Source organism: Hemicordylus capensis, chromosome 1, assembly GCF_027244095.1.
Source record: "Hemicordylus capensis ecotype Gifberg chromosome 1, rHemCap1.1.pri, whole genome shotgun sequence".
Taxonomy (NCBI): Eukaryota; Metazoa; Chordata; class Lepidosauria; order Squamata; family Cordylidae; genus Hemicordylus; species Hemicordylus capensis.
In genome coordinates, this window is record NC_069657.1 from 147,140,738 (window position 1) to 147,168,413 (window position 27,676).

General features: G+C 45.7%; 2 protein-coding genes across 3 annotated transcripts in view; one reads left to right on the forward strand and one right to left on the reverse strand.

The window, feature by feature from the left end:
- Positions 1-24,101, reverse strand: part of LOC128335616 (unconventional myosin-X-like) — a 123,582-nt gene extending 99,481 nt beyond the window's left edge. Inside the window, exon 1 of the mRNA XM_053274197.1 lies at positions 23,913-24,101. Within this exon, the coding sequence (XP_053130172.1) occupies positions 23,913-23,933 (21 nt within the window). The 5' untranslated portion in view covers positions 23,934-24,101. The remainder of the gene's footprint in view (positions 1-23,912) is intronic.
- Positions 24,102-24,172: 71 nt separating this feature from the next.
- Positions 24,173-27,676, forward strand: part of LOC128335629 (uncharacterized) — a 32,899-nt gene continuing 29,395 nt past the window's right edge. The window contains exon 1 of one of the 2 annotated variants that reach the window (XM_053274237.1): positions 24,173-24,418. The gene's annotated coding sequence lies outside the window, so the exon portion shown is untranslated. Of the gene's footprint in view, positions 24,419-26,008; positions 26,184-27,676 lie in introns of those variants that run through there. The other variant, XM_053274255.1, reaches the window with a different exon arrangement.

Consider the following 27,676-nt stretch of genomic DNA (forward strand, 5'->3'; position numbering starts at 1 on the left):
CTGCCAGTCAGACAACACTGAGCTAGACGGGCCAGTGGCCTGACTCCATGGAAAGCAGCTTCCATGGAGTCAGATGGAAGTTCACGTATTGTTCTGACCATTTTAAAAGTGCTGTAACAATTGTGGGAAATGGTTGTTGACTGCAGTTGTATATCGTCACTTCATTTTTCCACACGAACACAGGCACCTCCTCTGCTAAGGCCAGGTCAGGACTGGCTAGGAAGAGCTGTGTGAACAGGCCCAAGTAGCTTGATCAAGCCCTCTCCATACACAAATCCCACAGACAGAGATGGTTTCAGCTCCTTCTAGACATGTACATTTTACTGCCTCTGAAAAGGAGGGAAAGGAGCAGAACTGCTTCTGAACAGGGCCAGCTGAGGGCGGTGGCTAAAGTGGCACCTGCCAAGGATGCCGAGGTTTAGGGATGCCATCAGCCTCTAGCCCCCCGCCCCTGAGTCCCGCCAGCAAAACGACTTGTGGAATGGGGTGGGAAGGGCGGGGTGTGGGTGGGAAGGCAAGTCCTCCCCAGCTCCCCTCGGGAACACATGTGGCCGGCAAAGGCCACGCCAAAGGCAGAGCGGTTGGCTGGCTGGTGGGGTGGGCAACCAGTCCTGCACTCCGCAGCCATGCCAGGTGATGAGCCCATGGTTGAACTCAGCCGGGTGGGTGTTGAGCTTGACGCTCGCCTTCGGGGATTCTGATGGCAGTGTTCCCTGTAAGGCTTGCGCACACGCATACGCACACAAGTTTCTTTATGCCCCATCAGTTATTTGTAGATCCTGCTCAGATTGAATCAGGAAGGCCTCACTCTGAATATATGTGTGCGCACACTGCCTTGATACTGCCACCCAGAACAAAACTCATACTGCATACAGAAGGAAAAAAAATTAGAGAGAAGTGTGTTGCATTCCGCTGCTGGCTCATGTGCACCGCGACCCCATCAGCACCTGGCGCTGGAGGAACCTCCTTGTCTCCTTCTTCTACTCCATTAAGGTGGGGCTCTGGGTTGTCATGGAGTGAGCTGAGCATTGGGGGGGGTGTCTCTGAGCATGCACAGAGTGCCCAGGGGAAGGAGCACCAGCAGTGGAGGTGAGATGAAGGAGCCACCCTCAAGGGGCCTCGGAGTAGATAGGGGAAGGAAGGCAGGCCAGAGGGACACTTGCAGGGTGGCTGAAGCCTAGTGCCTGCCTCTTTCCAAGGTGGAGAGGAGCTTGGGAACCTGCCTTTTACAGTGTCAGACCCTTGGTCTATCTAGCTAAGTGTTGTCAACACTGACCAACTATATGAAAAATGGGATGGTGGCACCAAAGGCGCCACAACCCCTTGAGCCGGCAATGCTTCTGAAAAGCATCCAGGAAACCAGACTCAATTGGGAGAAACAGGCCAGATTGGGGGCTTCCCCTGACTTCTAAGAGGCACCAGCCTCAGGGACACAGTTTCCAGTTTGTTACAGAAAAAGAAAATGTTAGTGCCCTTCACTCTACACAGATCAGGCATTGGGTTTTTCCTCTTCTCGGGGGGTGGGGGGAAAGACACAACTAAAGCAAGTTGTAACAGTTGCAGTGAATACCAATTTAAAACTAATGTGCTAAATCAGTTCTGAGAAAATGAATTCAGATTGTGGGAAGATATTTACCACTTTAATATTTTCAAATAATATGATACCCTTGTAAACACATTTTAAAACCCACAGGAGAAAGTGTGGAGAGTAATTTGGAGAAGAAAAGCAGTGACCTGGGGAGGAGGGAAACTAAGCTATCCCATCCTCATCACTTCTATGCACCAAATTATCACCAAAGCACATGCCCTCACGGAACTGGGGAGGGAATATTTTCTTGCCGAGTAGCTTTGTGAGGCATTGTCCCTGGAAGATATTAGAATATAAGTGGAAAATAAATTTATTAAATATATAAATGAAATGTTGTAGGGCAGAGAGCAACCTAGGTATCTTCCTCTTACAGGAATTTTTGTTTAACAAAGACTACTAGTAGAGAGATTTAGTATTTGATATGATGGATATCAACATTAAAACCATGCCCCTTCCAAAGAGATGCCGACAAGATGCAAGAGCCAGGCTTGATGAGAAATCTACAGAAGGAGGATTGATTGCAAAAGCTGCAGTGCTTATCAGCAGAGGGATAGCCTGGGTGAGGCGCTGGTAGAGAGCCAGGATGCTACTTTGTAAACTGTGGCAGTAAATGCAGTCAGCCAGGCTGCTTTGGGGGCCTCTCAGGGGTGATCTAACTGATGTTTGTTCTTTGTCATGGATGAGCTGCATGACAAGATGCACCCCAGGCAACTCTCTTGACGGTAGCTCAGGGTCTTGCAATATTCTGGAGTTGCTTGGAATTCTGACTCAGAGCTAAAATGTGTCTATGTTTACACTGCTCCCTCACCATGGTCTACTCCAAAGGCTCAAAGACTGGAGAGAGAGAAATGTTGAATTTCTCCTTCAGTTTGGTGTCTGGTTTGGTAAAGCCCTCCTGTGTTCTACTAAAGACAACCACAGGGCTCTGTGGTCGCCAGGAGTCGACACTGACTCGACAGCACACTTTACCTTTACCTATTGTAGCTTTAAAATGGGTATGAATATTACTATTTCTTCCTTCCTCCCCACCAGATTTTGTTACTTCTGTACTATGTGCTCCCCGCCAAAATAAGAATCTCCCCATCTGACAGCTTTTAGTAAAAAGACTCTTAAAATACACTTATTTATCTGAGCTTTTGATTAGATTTGTAAATTGTGAATTTGTTTTTATTTTATTTTTTTAATGTTATATTGTAAACCACAGGGAAATGCGAGTGTGGGGTGATTTAAAAATATACCAAGGAAGTAAAAATATTTGATTTGTAATGACAATTAATTCTTGACACTATATTGACTAACTGAGATAGATAAATAACCATGGTAGAAGATGTGCAGTGCTAGATCCTCATTGGAGCAGACTATTTGAAGCAAGGTTAGATTCCGCTCCTGCCTCTGTCTTTGCTCTGCTGCCTCAAAGCAATATTAGTATGATATATCTTGCAGAGAAAGCGGTTTTTGCCCTATTACAGTTGTCATGTGCTCACAAAGAATTGAGAATCAGGATCCTGTTTGAACACTCTGTGGTTTCAATGGCCATATTATGAGACTTGTATACAGTAAACCAGCCTCCCCTCCAGGCCTCAGCTTTGGGGGAGGCCCACAACCTCCAGATAACGCTTGAATCAGGTTTCAACAAATGCATTTTCTGATTGATCCAAAGTGTCATGAATAAGTGATGGATACATATAAACATAAATTAGCTAATGGAAGCAAGAGCACTGTGAGGAGAAGAGCTTCCACTAGACCCACAAGAGAAAAGAGGTGATCTGATCAGTCCCTGAGGCAGGGGCGTAGCAAGATTGGAGTGGGCCCAGAGACAAGATTTTAAAATAGGCGCCCCCCGAAAGTCCAGGGCCTCCGCACACCCCAGGCCCCCAAGGATTTAAGTCTGATATTCCAAAATAAGTATGCTGCCTGCAAATACATTTCACTGAATACACACACACACACACACACACACGTCACAATATATAGTGATAGACATTGAGTACTATACATTTGTATTACTTTTAATGCCTAGAACACACTAGAAAGATGAATTATTAAAATGGGCCCCTCGCTGCAGATTAGCAAAGGAGACTTTCAACCATGCAGGGTGAACCTATGTTTGTTTTCTCAGAATTCTGAACAAATTCAGTCAAGTTTGATTGCAGGAGGTTTTTCACAGGAGGCTTTTAAAGCCCTTTAAGACACATCTCTGGAATGGAGGTGCTGCATTCACATGTTGGCCAGATTTACCCTGAAGTCCCTGCAAGTTATTGGGGAGCAGTTCACACACAAGAAAAATAAAATAAAAGCACCACACATGCTTCACAGTTCTCACTCAGACCTTCTGGGTTGCAAAACAACTTGAACATAAGTGCATTTATAAATGAATGAATGAATAAATAAAATTAATAAAATACTGTTCCAGAAGTTTTTGCAATTTTCTGCCATGAAACAAGCCACTTATAGGACTTTTTAGATAGTTTTTTTTAAGTCAGCAAATTTTCCAAGCTGTTTCAAAATAAATATTCAGAGACTTCTCGGTCCCTCCCCCCCCCATATCCAAGCCCTATGGCAAGCAGATCCCTATATATGGGGGGGGGGCGGGGGCGGGAAAGGTAACCACAAAAAGGAGTTCACACTCTACCTGGCAAATGCTGGTCTGGGTTAAGCAGGGCAGCAAGGGCTCTTCTGCTGCAGAGAACACTCTGGCTGCCTCCTCCTTCCTGGCTGGCTTGGGCCCTACTCGAGTTCAGGCTTCACTGCGGCCTACACGGAGGCCTCCGTGGAAGCCCCGCCCACCCACCGATCAGCTGAGAGGCGGGAGAAAAGGAGCTCTTTGCCGCTTGCCTGCTGCTTCGATTGCGGCCAGCAGAACAAGCAGGAGAGACGGCGAAGAGGGCAAGTGGCTGAGAGGCTATGGGGCTGGGCAGGGGGCAATGGAGAGTCACATGAGGTGCCTCTGGGGTGCCCCTCCAGGCAGTGGGGCCCCCAGACAACTGTCTCCCCTTGCCCTATCATTGTTACGCGCCTGCCCTGAGGAAGGTGTGGAGAGGAGGGCATCAATAATGGCTGTCATAAAGGGAGGCCATGAGAAGTTTCCCATTGGTGGGAAGTTTCATTGATACTTCTTGAACAGGAACATGCCTTCCTTCTTCCATAGCCATTTCTTTACACCCCAACACTAATAACTGGGTTTCTGGAACAACCAATATCTGCCTTTTGCTAGTACTCACTTTTCAAGAACTCAGCTGATGTTTCCCCTTTCAGAGGGAAGAGTTCCCCCCCCCACACACACACACTCCAACATGGAACATGTTTTCATCCTTGAAGACTAGAATGCTTCCTAATGTCTCACCAAGGAACTGACTCATCACCATTCACAGGAACAATCATGACAACATGGCTGAGTATCAGACACTGACTTTGGCTGCATTTGCACATGATGCCAAACCAGAGCTGAATGCGGAAGAGGTTGAAATTCATATACATCCAAATGTGCGAATCCACGATTTCACAGCAAAAGTGATCTGCGGTTTCCCTTGCCAAACTCCAGTTTGAACCTTCGGCTTGTAGTGAGTTCTGCCGCTCCAACCTGAGGTCTTACTATTTACTAAAATAAATAGTACAATAAAATAATAATAAGACATCTGGCAGTCGCTGTAGGATATATTAAGCATCACAGTATCATTTGAAGCTAGTACAACTTTGTATCCAGTAGGATTTCCAACTTGAAACCACTGGCAAATGCAGAGTCTCTTTTGAAGAGATAAGTGTGAGTCATAACAAAAAAAATTCTAACCCTTTGAGTAAATACAGTAATTTGTTGAAGGTACTTATGTTAAAATGATACACGTGTTATTGTGATTTAGCTCACTTCTTCTGATGAAGTCCTGCTCAAGCAGGAAGTAACAGGTAAAAATTACCTAGGATACCCGTTGAGTAATATTTGGACAACGATCAACAACTTTGAATAAGAACTTGCAAGAATGAAGAGCAATATCTGGACAAGAAGCAACAATTTGAATAAGATTTTGCAAGAGCAAAGTCTGGAAGGACCTTGTGAATTTACATGTAATAAGGACTTGTGGACATAATTGACCTTCAAGCAACACCATTTGGGGTTTAAAACAGAAACCTTTATTTCTTCAGTTATTGTGTGTTCCATCTATATGTGTCCAATTTATGTACATTTTATGTAAGTTGTGTGTGTGAATAGATCTTCATACACGGTATATACTATTCTATGTATATGTTTTGAACACAAACACTGCCATAACCGTGATTTTGTGCTGTTTCTAGAACTGAAATAATAGAGGGCAGCCTAGACCTGCCCAGGAACGCAGTTGCTCCATGCCTGCCACACTTCTCACTGGCTGCCTCTCCAGGCATTGCCCCATCTCTGCGCTCCTCAAGCCATTGCCCGGCAACAGGGGCACTGCCTTGTCCCATCCCTAGCTTCTAAGCCTGTCAAAAGAAAAAGTCACATTGGAGGATGCCCGCTTTCCCCGGAGTCTCTTCTGGCAACCAGAAGAGAAAGGGGGCGGGAGGGAAGGACAGGCACTACGCATTTTGGTCACCAAAAATAAATCAATAAAACAGTATGTTCACAAGCACATGCAGTCATGGTGGCGCCATAAACCAGGCAACTCGATTAGACCACTGCAAGGATAACATATGGCAGGGCAGTGATACCTGGTATCTGCTTTAAAAGGCAGCCCCATCCAGGAATTCTTGAATGTCTCTGCACAATAAAGTTGGGGAAGCGGGACCCAGTCCCTTCCGCTTGGGTGCAAGAATGCACTCTATGGTATTACTCATGAGAAGGACCATTCTGGGGTACACAGGGATCAGGCAGAATAGTTAATAATGTGTGATGAAGACCAGTCACGAGAGTGAAAGGCCATGGAGACACGCATGCAGGCTGGACAGCAGATACCACCCAGCCTGGTTGCTCTACACAAGCAAAGACACTGGGATGGGTACCCCCAGCATCAACTTTCCCTGTCTTGTTGACTGCCATGAAGAACTAGTCCAAACAGGCCCTCTGCCATTCTGGTCATCCATTGGCAAACATCCATGTTTGGTTTTGCCCAGTATGGTGACCCCACTTTCCTGGGATGGCCAAAAATCAGGGCTCCCCTCTCCCGTGATTCCCCGTGGTGGCCAATCTGCGTACATTGCAACACTGGCCCAAACCTGAGAAATTCAAATGAGAGTAAAGATCTATCCCCGGTCCCCAGGGTTTCCCTAGTCTGCCCACCAGGTACCGTCCGGACACATGGAGCAGCCACTCATCCTTGGGAGTATGAAAGGGTTGCCTAGAGAGGAGGGTGTACAAGTTCTGTTCTTTACCAGAGAGAACAGAGGGCCCACACAAGCACGGCTCCCTTGATTTGGATGGCCTAACTCATGAGACCACCGTAGGACTGAAGGTCTTGCAGCCTCTGGTCCTCCCCAGTGGACTGGCCCTCTTGTGAGGGCCAGGACAGCAAGCTGACACAGGGGCAGGAGTGTGCTTGGGTGTTCCTGGACTGCTTTGCTGGCATCTGGCATCCCAGGAGCAACCTTGCACAGTGAACCAGACCCCAGGATCCTCTGCCCTCCCGCATATCAGGGTGGATTTGATTTAAATCAAACTGATTTAAATCATGATTTAATCACTAGCAGGGTGGATAAAAGTCATAAAAATCTGATTTAAATCAAAAAAATCGGATTTTTTTATTTAAATCAGATTTTTTTGATTTAAATCAGATTTTTTTTAATTTTTATCCACCCTGCTAGTGATTTAAATCGTGATTTAAATCAGTTTGATTTAAATCAAATCCACCCTGCCGCATATACATATTCTCTTTTATGAAGTCATTAGGATCCCTCACCAGGGCATTAGAAAAATAGTGCCCCTCAGCATCCCATCCCCCCCACCCCCTTGGCAGAAATTCTACTTGTGCAAGACTGTTTTGGTCCGGGGCTCTTATGAGGGTGGTGGTGCAATTACACGGAATAAGGGCCTTTAAATGCCATTTAAATGAATTTAAGTGTGCTATCCCTGCCAAGGGCGGGTGGTCCATTCTGAAAAGGCCCAATTGCGCTTGGCACACAGACCCTTCAAGATTGTGGCCAATGGCTGCTGCCCTACACCTGCCCTGTCTGGTGACATGGACGCTACAGAGCTTGCTGGGATGTGGACTCAAAGGACAAGGGAGAGGGAGGAGCTCCCCTACCCTGAAACAGGAGATTGCTGGGCTATGGTTCAATGAACACTTGTGATGCAATTCATGGTTACAAAAATTAACCTCTGGCTCATCTACCCGTGGTTTGCCATTACATGCAAATGCAGCCTTTGGGAAACACCTTGGTGAATGGATCAAGTTTTACAGTGGTCCCGCTCCTACTTCTCTGGCAGATTCCAAATGGTGTCATTTGGAGACTGTTCTGAGAAACAAGAGCTAAAGTGTGGGGTTCCACAAGACTCCATACTGTCTCCAATGCTTTTTAACATCTACATGAAACCCCTGGGAGAGATTGTCAGGAAGTTTGGTCTGGGATGCTGTCAATATGCTGGTGACACCCAGATCTATTTCTCCATACCAATTTCATCAGGAAATGGCATGACCCCGCTAAGTGCCTGCCTGGAGGTGATACTGGGCTGGATGAGAGATAAGAAGCTGAAGTTGAATCCTAACAAGATGGAGGTACTGTCTGTAGGGGGTTGGGATCCAAGAGATGGTTTAGATCTGCCTGTTTTGGATGGGGTTACACTCCCCATAAAAGATCAGGTTCAAAGTCTGGGATTGCTACTGGATTCCAAACTCTCCCTGATATCTCAGGTTGAGGCAAGGAGTGCTTTTTATCAGCTTTGGCTGATATGCCAGATACGTTCATTTCTGGAGACAAATGATCGTAAAACAGTGGTACATATGCTGGTAACCTCTAGACTTGACTACTGTAATGCACTCTATGAGGGGCTGCCTTTGTACATAGTTCAGAAACTACAATTGGTACAGAATGCGGCAGCCAGATTGGTCTCTGGGTTTACCCGAAGGGACCATATAACACCAATTCTAAAAGAACTGCACTGGCTGCCAATATGTTTCCAAACAAAATACAAAGCACTGGTTATTACCTATAAGGCCCTTAATGGCTTAGTTTCAGGGTACTTAAGAGAGCGCCTTCTCCGTCGTGAACCCTGTTGCCTATTAAGATCATCTGTAGAGGTCCGGTTATGGTTGCCCCTGGCTCATTTGGTGGTGACTCGGGACTGGGCCTTCTCTGTGGCTGCCCCAGGGCTTTGGAATGCGCTCCCTGCTGAAATATGAGCATCTCCTGCTCCGTTTGCTTTTAGGAGGACCCTGAAGATGTACCTGTTTTCCCAGGTATGTACCTGTTTAACTGAAATTTAAATTTTAAATTTTAATGTGTGTTTTTATCTATTGTGATTTTTATGTTTTTATGCATTTTAATTGTTTTATTTTATATTATATTTTAATCTGTACACTGCCTAGGGATTTCTATACTAGGCAGTACAGAAATGCAATAAATAAAATGATAGTAAAATAAGTAGATGAGCTTGTGCACAATGGAAGGAGAAAGAAGATGTAAAGGAAGACAAGGACTAGACACAGGCAGGGGCAGGAGACAGAAAACTTTAAAAGGAAGGATTGATTTGAAGCTTAAGTTGAGACAAAGAGCGGCATGGAGTCAGCATTTAGATACAGGAGTTTTCTAGGTGATCAGTTTATAATACAATAAATGTACCATTTTTCCTTATTTGTTGTGGTTGATCCTTGCTTTTGAGGCAGCACTTCTCTTGTGTGGATTATCATATCTTGCAAACACTCAAACTGTAATGTTTTATTGCAGTGAAAGCCTTACTCCTTCCTGCAGCTTGTAGGTCAGTTGCAATTTGCATGAGATGGAGATGCACTAGTATTGCGGGTGCCTACTGTATAATGCTTGTGGCATCACTCAAATGTTCCAGTCTGAGAAGATGGTGGAGTTTTCAACTATATCAAATATGCTGGTGACATTAGTGCCTTCAAACGATTTCCCCCAAAATGTCTTTGGCACTGTAATCTTTGTGCATGCATGATAATTTGCCAATATGATTTTCCTATAGTAGTCTAGAGGTGACATGAACACACAGTACTTTTTAAAAATTTATTCAATTTCTATACCGCCCTTCCAAAAATGGCTCAGGGCAGTTTACACAGAGAAATAATAAACAAATAAGATGGATTCCTGTCCCCAAAGGGCTCACAATCTAAAAAGAAACATAAGATAGACACCAGCAACAGTCACTGGAGGTACTGTGCTGGGGGTGGACAGGGCCAGTTACTCTCCCCCTGCTAAATAAAGAGAATCACCAAGTTAAAAGGTGCCTCTTTGCCAAGTTAGCAGGGGCATTTGTTAAAAGACTACAACATAAACTCATTGTTCCTTACAGAACTGCTTTATGTATTTAAATTTATCTAGTATTGCATTGGAGATTCATGAATAAGGCTTATGCTAAAATAGGTACACTCATCTGGCATCCCATTGACAGAGCAAGAACTGGTCATTCATCAGAAACTTGGAATCCATTATTATTACAGAGCAGAAGTAAATTTGTGTGACTGCATTCATGAGGGTTATCAGAGTCACATTTTTTTAAAAAATCCCAAATACATTTTTTTAAAATGTTCAGCTCTGTAAGAACGTCGTCTTGCATTTCCAGGTACCTCAATTGGTTTCCACCTTTTAAAAATGAACTTGCTCTTCTGCTCACATTATGCATGACAAGTCATAATTTATATAGCTGATACTGGAATACAACCAGGTTTATGTGACAGTCGGGATACCAGCGACAAGATTATCCTGCTCTTCTCTCAGCACCAAATGTACTTTTTTTTTTTGTTTTGCATGGTGCGGGGGTGGGCTGCGACATGCTTTCCCAGTTTGAAACTGGCATATAAAGAGACAACATTCCTGCTTCAGAATAAAGACAAGAATGAGACAATGTACCTGCCTGAAGAGAACAAATGATATGAAACAGGGAGGCTGCCCTGTCAGCAAGCAGTAAGGAAATAACAAACGAGATGAGAAAGACAGACTGAACCATCACTCATAGCAAATGGCTGCAGGTCAGGGCAAAGCAGCTGACACCGCCCTTCCTTTCTTGGAGGTCCCGCCACAGCACAGAGACACCCACTCCCCCCAGCTGTGCTTAGCTTGCAAATTCTGACAAGGTCACAGGCAGTGAGATCTGGCTGGAGACTTGCCACCCCAGGGAACAAGAACTCAAGCAATGCCTTTAGATTAATCTAATTTCTAGGTCCCTGCTCTACTGGTCCCAAAGCCTCCTTTACTGCAGTATCTGCATCAGAAAAAGCAAGAGAGAGAATTGATCAGTGCTCCTTTGCTTCGGGTCCTAAACTGCAGACACGTGTCATACCATCATTTATAGCATGCTGAACCCCAATATATGCCATGGGGTGCTAGATTACAAAAAAGAGCTTAAATACAGAAAGACTACATGCGGGAGCTGTAAGATTTTTCCCTTAGGGGATGGGGCTGCTCTGGGAAAAGCACCCACATGCTTGCATACAGAAGGTTCCAAGTCCCCTCCCTGGCATCTCCAAGATAGGACAAGATTTTTATTTTGTTTTTAAAGGACAAGAGGGCTGAGAGAGACTCCTGCCCGCAGCCTTGGAGAAGCTGCTGCCAGTCTGTGTAGACAATACTGAGCTAGATGGACCAGTGGTTTGACTCAGTAGAAGGTAGCTTCCTATGCTGCTTCTACAGAGTCCATCTAATTATTGTCCACATACTGGCTGACAGCAGCTTTCCAGGTTCGAGGCAGGGGTCTTTCCCACCCCAAGCAAAAGCTTTATTAACTTATTTAAAAGAACTATATTCCACTTTCCCAAACACATTCAAGGTGGCTTACAGATAATTAAAAACCTCAAAAAAGTAACACATTGAAAAACAATCAATCTTAAAACAAGCACCTAAATCACAAAAAGGCATAGCAAGCAGATACCAGAGTACTTGTAAGTGCTGAGTATTATTTTCTACAACTTTCATATGACCAGTGCCTTTCTTACAGAGCCTTCCTTCTAGGGATGTGCAAAATTTTTAGACTCGAAACGGGTTGTTCTGAGTATTTCAAACTCAAAACAGAACACCCTTAAAATAAAGGGCCTGTTTCAAGTTTGAAACAGAATGACCCCGTCTCGATCAGAACATTTTGAGTACCATTTTGGAGGCCTGTTTTTTCCTTGACAATTTAGTTTTCTGGCACTGGCTTCCGATTGCCTTGTAATTAATCCCCTTGCTTCTTGGTTGGCTTGTTATACAAATTAAGTGTTGTCATAGAGGCAAGTGTGCCTCCACTGGCTGGGGGAAGAGGGGGGACAAAAAAGGAGGGAATTTCAAAATTATTCAAGGGGACTGGAGAGCCCTTACAGCAGGAGAGGAGGAAGGAATCAAGGAAGGTTTTAACGCATCTAGCTTGTCGTTTTTATCTATTTATCCTATTTATACACATTTGTAGGCAGTGTACACAATATAAAAATTTGAAAAACATTTTCACAGAATAAAAAGAATTAAGAACAATTCCCAGAGTAAAACAAAACAGAGTAAAAATTAATTAAAATTTTAATTAAAAGCCTGAGAAAACAGGTGTGTCTTAAGGGTCTTTAAAAAACTAATAATCAGAGATGGAGCAGCTCTTATTCTGACAGGGATTGCATTCCAAAGCCTTGGGGCAGCCACAGAGAAGGCCCAGTCCTGAGTCACCCCCAGACGAGCCAGTGGCGACCATAATCAGACCTCTCCAGGTGATCTTAATAGGTGGCAGGATTCATGACAAAGAAGGTGGTCTCTTAAGTACCCTGGACCTAAGCCATTCAGGGCTTTATAGGTAATGACCAGCACTTTGTATTTCACTCAAACATATTGGCAGTCACTGCAATTCTTTCAGAATCAGAGTTATATCATCCCTTTGGGAGACCAACTTGGCTGCCACATTCTGTACCACTTGTAGCTTCTGGGCTACATACAAAGGCAACCCCACATAGAGTGCATTACAGTAGTCAAGCCTGGAAGTTACCAGCATATGCACCATTGCTTTAAGGTCATTTACCTCCAGAAATGGGCAGAGCTGACTTATCAGCCGAAGCTGATAAAAAGTGCTCCTAGACACTGCCTCAACCTGAGAAACCAGAGAGTTTTGGATCTAGGAACACTCTCAAGCTACGTACCCGATATTCCAGGGGGAGTGTAAACCTATCAAGAACAGGCAAATCTAAACCATCTCTCAGGTCTTGACAGACACACACATACACCCCCGCAATAAATACTTCTGACTTATTTGGGTTCAACTTCAGTTTGTTATCCCTCATCCAGCCCATTACCACCTCCAGGCAGGCATTTAGGGAACTTGTGCCATTTCCTGATGAAGTTGATAGGAAGAAGCAGATTTGGGGTTCATGAGCATATTGATAACACCCTGCACCAAATCTCATGATGATCTCTCCCAGAAGTTTCATGTAGATCAGGCCTGCTCAACTTTGGCCCCTCAGCTGTTTTTTGGACTACAACTCCCATAATCCCCAGGCATAGTGGCCAATAGCCAGAGATTATGGGAGTTGTAGGGCAATGTCTGCAGGAGGGCCGAAGTTGAGCAGGCATGATGGAGATGTTAAAGAGCATTGGAAACAGTATGGAGCCTTGTAGAACTCCTTATAGAAATTCTCGCTTTGCAGAACAACAGTCTCCTTGACACCATCTGGAATCTATCAGAGAAATATGAATGGAACCACCATAGGACAGTGCCACCTAATTCCACCTCCTTCAGGCAGGCCAAAGGGATACCAGGGTTGAAAGCCTCCGGGAGATCCCAAAAGATCAGCAGAGTCACACTCCCTCTGTCAATACTCAATTGTAGATCATCCATCAGGCCAACCAAGGCAGTCTCAACCCCACAGCCTGCTTGAAAGGGGCTATGGGCAATTTTTGCTTGAGAATATAGAGGAAGAGTTCAAGATTCCCTGCATTAAACTTCACGCTGCCTCCATCCCCATCCTCCTAGTAGGAAGCTACAGGGATGCAAAACTGCTTGTGCTTTCTCCCTGACACAACAACATATATTCAGGAACCTCACAGTAGTTAAATTGCAGTGCATTGCTCACTGTTATCCAGAGCGACAGCATGTCGCATGGGGTCAGCCTCAACAAAATCAGAGTAAAACCACTGCCATCTTCTTTCACACACACACATACATTCTCTAGTGAGGGGATTGCAACAGAACTAGCTTATTTGAAGACGAGTTCTCTATTCTGTACCAACAGTCCCACTTGCATTCTTCCCCACCCTCTCACTTCTTTATAACATTTGAGAAGAGATAATAATCAGCTTTGTATACACCACACAGCAGTGTGGCGTTAGACACCAGGTGTGATACCCGGCACCACTTCAATTAGGCAGCCATGTATTGCTGACTTTTTAATCCCGTGTAAGGCCAAGAAGTTTCTCCTTGTTTTACATGAAACATCTGTACATCTCTGGTAATCCGGGGAAGAAATTTGCTTCTACCTATTTGGACCTAAATGGTAAGTAGCTTCCCCTTTCACCGTCAGTTACTCTCAGGTATGAGACTTGTTAACCTGCTCCTATAAATAGGCATATAAAGTCATCTTAGGACAGGACCTGAGTGAAATGCAATGCTGTCTCAATTGGTCCATGACAGATGCATGGATGTCATTTGACATTCCACTGAATGCATCATCAGCATCTGGGTTTTGCAACAACTAGGCCATCTGGCCATGTCTAAAGCATGATGCTTTTGAGGAGTGAGGTTTCTCAACACAATGTTCAAAACCGTTTTCCAGTTTCCTATCCAACTGAAGTATTAGGACTGCATGGCTTCCTGGCTTTACATTTCTTCAAGTGCTTATTCACTAGCTGCTTTGGTCTTTCCATTGTTAATAGGCAAGCAAAGGGAAGCAGGCAGTTTTATCAGTAGTCTGTTCTGTGCAGTTTCTTTTTAAATGAACGTTTGTTAGATTTGGGTCAAGTCCCTTTGCAGACAGTGTAGAATTATTTTGTCCATTTCAGATTTCTAGGTCTTTATTCCAGTTTCGTTCAGCTTATTTTTTTCCCCATGCTTGCCAAAAGGAATTGCATCTGTACCCTTCTCAGACACATAAATACTGTAGCTAATGGACTGTATAACTGTGGCAAAAATACAGGAAAAGTGTATTCCATTCAGGATGGTGTTTGACTAGTATTGCATCAGCTAGTCAGCCACATTTCAGGATCCCATGCCATATTTGCATGGATAATACCAAGATCTTAGAATTCAACTCATTTGACTTCTGTTATTTAATATATATTATTGTGATTCTATATCTTTTTGCCTACTGGTTACATCAACATGTCAAGGACCTTTTGTTGCATACATATGTTTTGTTACAAGTGTTCTCAAACTATGTTTTTAGTCCCATACTGGTGCTACATGGTATCTGTCCACAAAAACTAAAGGCTGGTGTCTTCAACCCTGATATTACCTCATCTGCCCATCTAGGACAGAGCTCAGCACAGGTAAGTTGCTCCTTCTGATACACAGGCCCATCCAGCAGCCTGTCACTCTCCCTGCAAAAGTATCAAGAGTCCTTTTGTTCAGAAATGCTAAGTTAAAATGGCTGGCTTAAATTTCACCTCTCATTCTCCCAGCTGATTTGTTTGTTTGTTGATCAGAACCCATTTTTCAAACAAATTAATGGTTTCAGTACAGAATACGCACACAGCATTCCAGATCCCATGTTGCTTCTTTAGAAGATGGGGGGCAGTGTGGTTGTGGGGAATCCAGTACAGGACTTTGGATCTATAACTTGGCTACAAGCTTACAGTTCTATATTCATACTATAAGAATCCACACTAATGGCTTAAACAGGATGGGTGCATTTTCTCGCAGTTGAACTAGTAACTATTTAGTGCTGCTAATGGGAAAACCCAACAGGCTACTCATGAAGCTGCAACCAAGAACTCAAGAAGGGCAATCAGTTAAATCAACAGAAGCATATCTGTTCCAATACTTTGAAATATATATATTTGCGGATGTGTCTTAAATCCTGCTCAAGACACTCTATCACCTCTTTCCCCGACCATGCTGGTCATGCACAAAACACTTCCTCCCCCCTCCCCCTCCCGCAATCTGCTACCATCAAAGGTAAGCATTTTGACTTTGTTCCTATGGGACATCAATCATTTCAATAATCTATTGCATCACCTAAGGAAGATCAAGAGGCACTTACATTGAGCAGAGCACCATCACAATCTCTGGACAAAAGAAAATGGAGACCAAACTCCAGTTAATAGTTGGTGGTGGTTGCTTTTAAAGCAAGCCATTAGTAAGTATTAGCAGCCTGCTGCTTTGCAGGTAAGTGTGGCCTCAGTGGAGGAGCTATTAGGCAGCACATATTTCTGTACTTCTGTATGAGCACACTGTATGGAGCTATGCCAAAGTGCCTTACTGAAGTCAAGGTACATTTATATCAACAGCATCCCCTCCATCTCCCCGCAAAGACCAGACACATTTTCAAAAGAGGAGGGGCGTGCCTGGTTGGCATGAACTGTTCTTGTCAAATGTTGGCTGCTTTTTACTACCACCTTATCCCTCAGAGTTCTATCAGTTCCATCCTCAGACTGACAGTTTTACTCTTTGCTCTAATAAACGGCTGGGACAATTCAAACTAACAGGTTCATGATCTGTTGGATTATTCTTCCCTCCCTTGCCTAAGAATAGAAGAAAGGTTCACTCCTCTCTCTGGTCCCTATGGAATGTCAAGATAGGGATTAAAATTCAAGAATGACCTTGATAAAATTCAAGAGCTGGGCTCTCAAAAGCCAACAAAAATATGATGTACTGGAAGGGAATCTGTCTGCCACCCCTAAGATGGAAAAAGCTGAGATGTATACGCAGGGAAGGCAGGCACTGCTAAGGACCTATAACTTTGGTTGACCACTAGTGTTGGGCAGTACCACTGCTAGGCAACGGGCTATTTAGCCCCTTTCTCACCAGTGTGAGCAGAAATTGAGGCTGTAGCAGAGCTTTCCTGCATACAATTCAGCTGCTTACTCTTACATGGGCAAAAGGCTCTTTTACTGAACCCCACCCCCCAACACACACACAGTGAACAGCAACATCAAGTCTCTCCCATTATGCATCTCATTAGCTCAGTTCTGTTTGCCTGAGGTGTATTCTTGACAATCTCTTTCTGGTCACATCCATGGTGGAAGGGACTGAAAAAACGTTTGGAGAAGTCTTGCACTGGTGGCCTGGAAGAGGAGCAGCTGCAGTGCATTACAATGGAGGGGGGGCACCCTGGGATCAGCAACTATGGTGGGGTCCCATGGGAATGGGCAAGCATTTGATTTTGAGTCATTGGCCACAGGAGAGCCATGTAGCTTTTACACACAGACACGTGTGCGCGCTTTCCAGACTTTGTGTTTCTGAAGTGACATTTTCTTAAATGATCGGAAATGCAATATTTCTAAACATTTATACTGACTAATCAATCAGTATTTTTAAAAGAAAAATGTGCTTAGAAACTCTTCTGATGTGAGCATTGATTCACACACGTGTACATGACTTGATGTCTCACCAGTCAAATATTCAGCAGCCAGTGAATCACAGCAGAATGCCTGAACTGTCTCAGCTGGAGAGTATTAGTATCTTAGTTGATGTCGGGAGATATGAAAGATCTCTCTAGGATGGCTGATCCATGATAGGCGTTTTACAAAGGAAAGTCATCACTTTACATGGTGACTGACAAACATGCCTGAACCCAACCTGTTAACAAACTATACCAACCTCGGTAGTAAAGTGCAAGATATTCTCAGGTGCCCACAATAAGCCCCGTGGATACATTAATCTGTGGCCCGTGTCATTCCCCTCAGTGTACATGTGGAGAAGTGTAAGAACATAAGAACTGCCTGTTAGGTCAAGGTCAGTACTCAGTCAATAAATTTTATTTGCTTGTAACCCCCAAGGCCATTGCAATTCATGGTATAAACTGAAAGAAAATACATGTAACATACACCAGACACTGAAATAAGGTACCATATTAAGTATCAGACACAATCCCTCTTATGGGATCATTCAAAATATTGGAGTTTCTCTTTATATCATAAAGACATGTAAATTAGATACTGACAGGGCATCAAATGTGACAATCATGGCAACTATCATGTCATTTTTTTTTAAGGAGTTGCAGCAGATGTTGCAACACATTTTCAACAGTGGGCAAACAGTACCAGTAGTACCATTTAGATCAGGGCTGCACAACTTCAACCACCCAGCTATTGCTGTACTACAACTCCCATCATCCTGACTACTGGCCACTGTGGCTGAGGATGATGGGAATTGTGGTCCAACAACAGCTGGACAGCTGAAGTGGTGCAGCCCCGATAGAGACACTGCGGCTCTCTTACCTCCCATTTCACATACAAACACAGCATAAAATAATATGTTCATTACCAGGCATCCACCGCCCTTGCCAGTATGTCTCCCGAGCCCCCTGCTCATGCTTTCTGAAGAAGCAATATCCCCTTCTATGGTGGCAAGCAACTTGTTTGCAAGCCAAGATGTCAAACTAGGTGGGGTTCTAGACCTTGCTATTCCACTCCCTGGGGCTCCACCTCCTTCTCATCCATGGGTGAAGATGGAGGCCACCACTCAGCTTCTCAGCAATTCCACACAGGGAGACACCGAAGTGAAATGGAAAGCTTTGGAATGTGTAGACCCGAAGGGTAACAAGTGAATGCATTCATAGCTCAAGACCCGGTGCCAGAAGATGACAGGCAATCTTCCATTTGGCTTAACTGACTGATCCTATTCTCTTCACCACCCCAGCTACAGACACACACACTGCCATACCATAAAAGCATTAGGCGTCATTTGCTCCAGTTCCTCAAGGCAAACAGACAATACAGCACAACACACAGCAGGCAAAGGGAATGATTAACATCAGAGAGAATCCAACCAAACAATGTGCAGGTTCAGTCCATAAAGTTTGCATGGACTTCAAGGTTTCAGAGGACATTAAAGTATTATGCTTGCCAGGGCGGCCTCTGCATCACAGAGATGCAACAAGAAAAAGGAGGGTGTCTGTCTGATTGCAACCTCAGTACAGGCTGACTCTGAATGAACCACCCCAACCAGAAATGGGAGGTCAGAGAGAAGCCGTTTTTTGGAGCTTGACCCAGACGGCTCTGCTCATCTCAAAGAGCTATGGCACAAAGACAGAGGCAGACATCCTCTGTGTCAGCCACTTCCTGCCCACAAACAGCAGGGAAATCACTGTCATAGTCACAGCTCCCTTTGGATTCTCCCATTACCTCTTTCCTTCACACTCATTATCTCCCCCCCCCGCCCCGCTCCCCCTGCACACACTCTGGCTGTACAAGAGTCATCATAGCAAAAGCATGCTGCCATCCACAGAATTACAGCTCTCTTCTGACCCTCCCTGCCTCTTCCCTACTGAGCTGCTTCTGGCGAAAGAGGCGGCAGGGTGACCAGGCTCCATTCTAGCACTCTGCCCCCTGTGGAGGATTTGGCTTCTCAGAGAGCAAAGCAAAGACAGCCAACAGTCCCTCTGGTTTTCAACCTGCAATAGGATTCACCAGTGCTGGCAGGATTCCCTGGAGAGCAGGGCAGTCTGCCTACTGTACGTGCCGAGGCACTAAAGTGCTGGCACAGTGGGCTCTGTGCCACTCAGGACTCCCACAGCACCACAGGGAGGCCCTGGCAAAGAATGCCACCCATTCGGTAGCACTGAGCTGCCCCTTGAAGCCAAGTGCCCAGTCTGAAACCGCAGTGCCAGGAAGGATGAGGAGGGGACAGTCAGCTAAGCAGGAGGGCAAACAAACAGTAAGAACTGCCCTGGGTCCACCCTGTTCTCCCACCCAGCTAGCTCCCTCTCCTCCACCACTACCCACCCATCCTCTTCTGCTCAGTCACATCTTTGACACAATACACTGCTGAGGCAAGGGTTGGTCACTGCTATGGATTCATCCAGCTCTGCAGCAGGACCCAGAACAGCTTTGAAGGGAGGACTATAGCTCCATGGTAAAACATGTCTTGTCCTCTCCATCATGGATGCCAGGTAGTCCACACTCATACCCAACTCACTCACATAATTTCCTTTGGAATCCACAACCTCAGTCATCCCATAGGAGCCTTAAGCACTCAGCTAAGGCCCTGTTCTGCACACCTGCCCAGCTTTGAAGTTTTGGTTAATGAGTTTATGGGATAGAGGGAGCCTTTTCAGCCATTTTGGAACCAGGCTTTGGAACTCCCTTCTCCAGGATGTCCACTTGACTGTCCTGGCCTTCCAGAATTGCTTTAAAAATCTTGTTTTGGAAGGCATCTGGCCTAGGATTTTTATTTTTTAGGTCTGCTCTGCAGTATTTTGATTTTGTTCCTGCTAGTCTTGTTTTTTAATCCAGTGGCCGACATTGTATGCAGTATGCCCCATGTGCAATTTAACTGTTGTGCAAGAGTGCTGTTATTAATTATTATTCATTCAATTTCTATACCGCCCTTCCAAAAATGGCTCAGGGTGGTTTACACAGAGAAATAATAAATAAATGAGATGGATCCCTGTCCCCAAAGGGCTCACAATCTAAAACATTGCGCAAGTGCAAGAATTGTGCAGAAACAATCATGTGATGGCATGGTAACAGCATACAACTGTGTGCATGTTGTGTAGAAATGCATGCAGGATGCTGCACAGAGTGTCTGCCATTATTGTTGTTGTTGTTGTTTTCCTCCTGCATTTGGTTGTTTATGCACAGTATATCTGATATCTTTATTAGACACTTTGGCTCTTTTCCTTTGAACATAAAAGTGGAACAAGAGTTTTTACACCAACAAATTTGTTACTTGATTAGTCTTAATTTGTGCTAGAGCTGTATTTCAGCAGCAAAGCTAAGTCTTGGAATGTGTAAAAGTAAAAAGAGCAAACAGAGGCAACAATTATGAGTGAAAAGGTCCTCTGAGCATGTTCAGAGTGCCTTTCCCTATCCAACAAGTAACCACTTAGGACAAAGGATAAGGGCTCCCACGACAGAAGACATGTTTTCCCACAGGAACTTTGCACTCCTGAGCCTCCAAGAAAGCAAGTGCTGCTTTGGACCACTCTACACCACTCCATATTACAGGGGGAGAGACACACAAAGTGATGCAAAGCCTAAGATCCATTCTCAGGCACTCCAGGGACCATCTTGAGTTGGAGAAATGGATAAGAGTGCAGGAACAGAAGCCGATGTTATTCTAGCATTTTGAGTAGCAAACCTCATTCTGGAGACGAGAGACATGGGAACCTCTTGCCACACCAGACTGCACTTCAAACACACACCAATCTATAAGACCTTGAGCGGAGGCTCCCACAAATCTACCCTTGATTTCTGACTCCTTTCAGCTGCTCCGCCCTCAGATCCCTCAGCTGCTCTGCCCCTTACCCATAAGCGGGAACAGAATCACAGGAGGAAGCTGCAACAAAGATAAAGCTTGGGGGAGAGCCTGCCCTGAAGAATCAGGCTCCTGCAGGGCAGAGTGAGAAAGTGAAGTGCTGCAGTCATGGATACCAAGCAGTGGTACTTATTCTGGAGCCGAGAGACATGGGAACCTCTTGCCACATCAGACTGCATTTCAAGCTCCTTCCTTACTGGGTCAGCTGTTGTGGGGTGGAGGGACATGCTTCCTTGTAAGTCAATGGACTCCCAACAATTACAGCCAGGCACCAGATGCTCTGTGCAGCATTAGGTTAATCAGTTAAAGGGTGCAGCAGCCCCTGGCCACATTCTGTACAAGGAGAATTGGGGGAGGGAGCAGCAGACGCAGGCTGCTGCATGAGGCTGGGGAGATGCTGTCATAAAAACATCTGTTCAGATAAAGAAAACAAAAGAGAGGGTGGGGGCAAGAGCTAGCCCCTCAGATCCATTATCTTCTCCCATTCCCCTTGTGTATGGACAGCTCAGACACTGAGCTTAATGGCCCAGAAACTAACACAGGGTGGGAAACCTCCAGCATCAATCAAGGGCAACCAAAGGCCAAAGCAGCCCAGAGACCCCATCAAACCTCTCCCTCGCAGCCCTCTTGTTCATACAACACTGTAATAGCCCTCTCTCCTCACGGACCCACCAGGAAAAGACTACCATACCTATACATTATTGCCCAGACATCCAGTGTTGCTTCAGGAGAGGGAGGGTCTTCTGATAAGAGGACAGCACAACATCCTACACCACCACAAGGCCACTGCCCTGCTGGGTTTGGTTCACTCTACAGATACTGAGACACTATGAGGGGAGAGAAAGGTCCTCCTGCACACACAATCAGCCACAAGGACAGTAGCCATCTACCTGTCCATGTCTGTTCCTCTTTAGTTTTTAAGAAAAAGGGGGATGCTGGTTACTACGGTCAGGGCAAGCGAAAGCTATGGAGGTGCTCTCGAGTCAGGCCACAAATGGCCAGTGTGCATCCGGGTGCCCTTAGCTGCTAGCATGAAGGAGGCTGAGCAGCAACATAGGAGAGACACTATGTGAAACAGGGTGCTGGACAGGATGGGCCTTGAGCCAGACCCAACAGGGGCGTTTTTATGTCAAGATTGTGTCCAGTGGCATTAGGAGTAATTCTTCTATGTTACAAAGGCCATGGAAATATGACTGGAAAGCCCCAATAGCCCATGCACTCTTTCATGTGTCTAGAATACATTCATGTGCATGTACACCCACCCACTTGCCCACACCTATTCGCTGCTGCTGTAATGATGGGAATTCCTTGGGCACAGAGCCCAAATTTGCTCATAGTGGAGGAGACCAAGATGAACATTTTAACCAGAAATATGCAACAGCAGCTAAGTGCCACTTTCAATACCCTTCTACCCTCCTCTCTCAGGCCAAGTTCAAAGCTTATTCCTCCTTCCATCCATCCACCCACCCACCCACCCCCAGACATCGAAATGGATGCTACATCCACATAAATGGCAAAATCTATCATGTGGAGAAGCAATATAGATACAGAATTCCTAACAGGCTCATACATTTCAGAGTGGCTTTGGGATTTCACTGGGATATAACCCATAACTTATTAATGCAATAAAAGTGTATCCACAGACACATATCAGGAGAGAATCACATGGTCTGCCAAGAGAGGCTCCTAAAGCAGGTCCTCCTTAATGTCCCAGGCCCTAGTGTAATGCGTGGTGCCTGGGCCCATAGGAGGGCCTTCTCTGTGGCCATCCCTCTTCTTTGGAACACTCTTTCCCCACAGATTCATTCAGCCCCCTCCCTAAGTGCTTTTATGGCCCTCCTTAAGACCTACCTGTTTCATCAGGTGTTTGCCCTTTAATTAAAAAAAAAAATTGTTATGGGTATCATTGTTGTTCACTGCCTAGAGTCTTAGGAGGAGGCAGTATATAAGAAAGTTGTAACAAATAAATCAAGCAAGCCAGCAGCCCTGGGGTCCCAAGTCAAGGCTCAAAGCTTCTTTTTTAACACACTGGAGATAGAGTCACTCAACAGAAGAATGAGCCTCCTGAACTAAGGAGGAAGTTCCTGGACCCTGGCCAGCTGCCCGCTGATGTTGAGCTACAGCACAGATTGTCCCACCTGTACTCCTTCCCTTTCCAGAATTAAGCCCTGGCCCAAAGCTTAATTAATGCGATCCCCACATTATATACTTCCCCACCCTCAGGCATGAGCCTGTCAGGCTGCACGTGGTCTTTCGTTTTAGGGCAAAAGGAGTTGACAGGCGTGACTGCGGTCTAGCGTAAAGGTCACTGCTCACCCCGACAATTTACGAGGCGCTCGCCATTGGCCCAGTTTCCGGCGTCCACTTTCCAACCCCGCGCCTGCCATTGGACACCTGGCAGCGTTCCCCTCCCTCTCCTTCCCTGCCTAGTGTTAATGGAAGAACTGGGGCAGGCAGGCTGGCCGCGGCCACAAGGCGCATCCTTGGATGGGCAGGAGTGCCCCCTCGCAATCTAACCTAACTCTTGGCCCCAGGCGCCAGCCTCGTTCTTCAAGGGGCCTCCCTTGGATCAAGAGGAGTCCCCGAGGAAGTCGCCTCCCTCCACCGTCTGGTAGTGACCACGCACCGACCACCGAGTCCAGCAGGGGCGTCTGGGGACCCCCTCCTATTTGGCCAGCCTTAGCAAGGAGAGCCATTCATTCAGCTCACCCATTCATGGCAAAAGAGAAGACGAGCCCCAGCGGCGTGCCTGCAGGGGACCAGAGGCTTCGAGGGGGCGGCACAGCCCGCCGGCGGTCAAGACTATCTCCGCTGCGCTCTCACCTCCTGCAGCTGGAGGTCCATCTGCTTCGAAGGTTCTTGCCCCAGCGGGAGAAGACGCCGTCACTCAGTCCGCCGGCTGGCTGGCCCGCAGATCCAAGGCGAGCTCGTGCGCCTCTCTCATAGGCTCCCCTCTCCGGGCACGAGCGAGAGCTGGCCTGGACAGGCGGCGGCTGCCCTTGGTGCTGCTCCAAATCCTCAGCGCCTGCCCGGCGCGCTCAGTTGCAAAAACCGTAGCACGAGCATCCCGCAGGCAAAGCGAGCCGTGGCCGGCTCCAGCCTCGACTCCGCCCCGACGTCTGATTGGAGCCCCAGCGAGCCTTGGGAGGCGCTTTCCTTGCAGCAGTAGCAAAAGCTCAGGCCTGTTGCCTAGCCTGGCTGGTCTCTGGAAGCGAGGAGGACTCGAGGAGGTGCTACCTACAGAGGGGGACCGACCCAGGCTCCTCTGAGTCGAATCTGCCTGGACGTCACGCGCTCCCTAACAGTGACATCTTTCTCCCTCATCCTAGGTGCGTGCGTCTGCGGGACTGCTGGTGATGAGGGAAAGACTCCACACATGCTCAGAAACACTCTTCATTGTTCTCGCATGTTCTTAAGCATCGGGTTTTAGAGAGCTAAGCCATAGCTCAAGCCTTGAGAGCGCATGTGTCAGCATGCCTCACAATTAAAGGAGTATTAGTGAACATTGGTTGTTTGATTAGATCTGCATATATTTACAAATGAGAAAAATGTAGAAAGCAGGTATACTCTAGATTACATTATATGTACATTTGTCACAGCAGGGAGTATCATCTTAGAAGATGTATTTCCCCTTTGCAAACACATACAAGGAAATGCCTCTTATCAGATTGAGCTTGCCATTTGCAATTTTTATTTATTTTTATTTTATTTTATTTATTTTTACAGTTTATATCCCGCTCTTCCTCCGAGGAGCCCAGAGTGATGTACTACATACTTGAGTTTCTCTTTCACAACAACCCTGTGAAGTAGGTTAGGCTGAGAGAGAAGTGACTGGCCCAGAGTCACCCAGCTAGTATCATGGCTGAATGGGGATTTGAACTCGGGTCTCCCCGGTCCTAGCCCAGCACTCTACTCAAAAGTGCAGTACACACTTTTTGTGTGTACTGGTATTTTAAAATCTGTTGCTCAGTTGATATGGGACACATTTTTAGTTTATCAAAATGCTTTAAATCAATTAATCTGATTAAACAACTAACCATGACTGATATGTACTATGTTGGAGGAGAATCTAACATGTCCCTACTGGAGTAGGCTTTAGTCACTTTATGCTGCAATAAATCGATTGGTTTTTGGAGTACCACAAGGCTCTTTTTTTGCTCTGGCAAAAGAGATCTCATCCCAAGTTGTGATCTGGTAGTAACAAGACCAGCTGAAAATAGATGCAGATTGTTAAAAACAAACTGCCAGCTGTAGCAGCGTAAACACTTCTTTCAGCCAGGAAGTGGTTGTAGTTTTCATGCGGTACATCCATTATTATTATTATTTTATTTTTACATTTATATCCCACTCTTCCTCCAAGGAGTCCAGAGCAGTGTACTACATACTTGAGTTTCTCTTTCACAACAACCTTGTGAGGTAGGTTAGGCTGAGAGAGAAGTGACTGGCCCAGAGTCACCCAGCTAGTTTCATGGCTGAATGGGGATTTGAACTCGGGTCTCCCCGACCGCGCTGGCTCCATTAGCAGCATCCATTGCTGCTTAGAAGTTTAGGGTAAGGGAATAGGTGCATCTGGCATGTAAAGTAAAGGTAAGGTGTGCCATCAAGTCAATTTCAACTCCTGGCGTCCACAGAGCCCTGTGGTTGTCTTTAGTAGGATACAGGAGGGGTTTACCATTGCCTCCTCCCACATTGTATGAGATGATGCCTTTCAGCATCTTCTTATATTGCTGCTGCCCGATATAGTACCAGCAGGGATTCGAACTGGCAACCTTCTGCTTGTAAGTGAAGCATTTCCCCACTGCCATAGACTAAAAGGACCACCTCCATGGCTCCAGATATAGCTGCAGGTGCTGTGACACTGTTCATTAAGGTATCGGGAAAAGGAGCTGTTACCACTAAATAACTGCTGGAGGCAAAATGGAGAAGAAGCCTGGTGTGCACCATATGATGTGGGCCTTCCCTGCTTCAATTAGTTTCTGAGGTGGACATCAGGATCAGCAGTATTCAAGGAGAGCTGAACCTATGTATGAACCTATCCAATCCTACCCATGTTTACTCAGAGGTCCTCCTGATTTCAACGCAACTAACTCCCGGGTAAGTGTGCCAAGGACTGCAGTCTAGGCCCTATAGCCTGTTGAAAAGTGGGAATCGGTATATAAAAGCCAATAGTATGGAACCATGATAACATTACACATTATTTTGTGTTGGAAAATGAATAGAATAAACATTAAAGAAAAAAGCTGCCAGGCAGTAGGCTTTTCATTGGCCATTCACAGAGTTCCTCTCTTTGGCTGTTTTTTTACCTTCTGATGTATGTCTCCTTCTTTCACGCATGTAAGATCTCTTGCAGAGGCACTCGTGCCCCTGGACTTCGGGGCCAAATTCCAGGGCATCCACACCCTCTGGGGACCCCCAAATCCTTTTTAGTCTGTCCCAGGTGCTGTGGTCACGTTAAAAATCTGTTAAAAAAAACATGGTGGAGAGCTCCAAAAGCCTTTAGGTCCAGGCTCCAAAATTACCTAGGTGCACCTCTGGCCTCTTGTATATTCTGCATTCATTAACCCAAAACATCAGATTCCCTATGGTGGATTAGAACCTCCACCAACTCACCCAGACGCTCTCCTCTCCATCTTTGCTTCTGATGCTACCTACCTGTTGAACAGTCTCTTGGAAAGACCGCAAATCACCAGTGTATACATACCTCCAAGAGCAGCAGCTGAAGACAAATTTGGGGTAGCCCCAACCAACAACCACAATAACCTTCTAATTCCCTAGGAAAGAATTCAAAATCCTGCAGGGCAAAGGGACAGCTGTGAACACCCTGAAATTAATTTGCCCTGGAAGTGTTCGTCAGAGCAGACAGGTGGGCTAAAAAGACAAATTAGATTACCAACCAACCAACCAACCATTTGTGGCAACCTTTGTCTTCATCCTTGACCTCCCCATGGTCCTGTTCATTTGGGCAAGGATAACATCTCATTTATGTTTTGTACAACACTTTGCTCATGCTGGGTGTGCTTTATAATAGTGCTAGTAAAGCTATTTGAATAAGGGCTAAGTGAAGTAGTATCCTTTAGATGCATTAAGGGAGCTAGACTACAAGGCATCTCCAACTGCATTCTGAGACATGTGGCGTGGGCAAGATGAGATGAAGGCTGATGCGGAAGATGCTTCCAGAAGGAAACGTCTGTGAGCAGCAGGTGCTACTCAGCACTTTGCACACCTGACACCCCCAAGCCATAGGAAGACTGATCCATGTTCATCCACATGGCTAACAGATCAGCTCATGTGGCACAGATGGTACCATCTAACCAGCCATGGTTATGTGAGGAAGTACTTATTCTCTAAGATGGATACTTCTTGTCTGAGTTCCTGTGTTGGCACTACTGTGACTGCAGTCAGTGACTTAGCAGTCCTTTGGGGCCCCAGAGACATGCAAGGTTATTCTGTGTTTTTGTGCTGGAAGTGCTTGCAGAATGCCAGGAATGATTATGTAGGCACCTGGCACTGATGTCTGTCTGCAGGTATAGAGTGTCTTGCATGCTGAAGCAGTGATATGCAGTTGCTCATCCTGGAATGCCAGACAC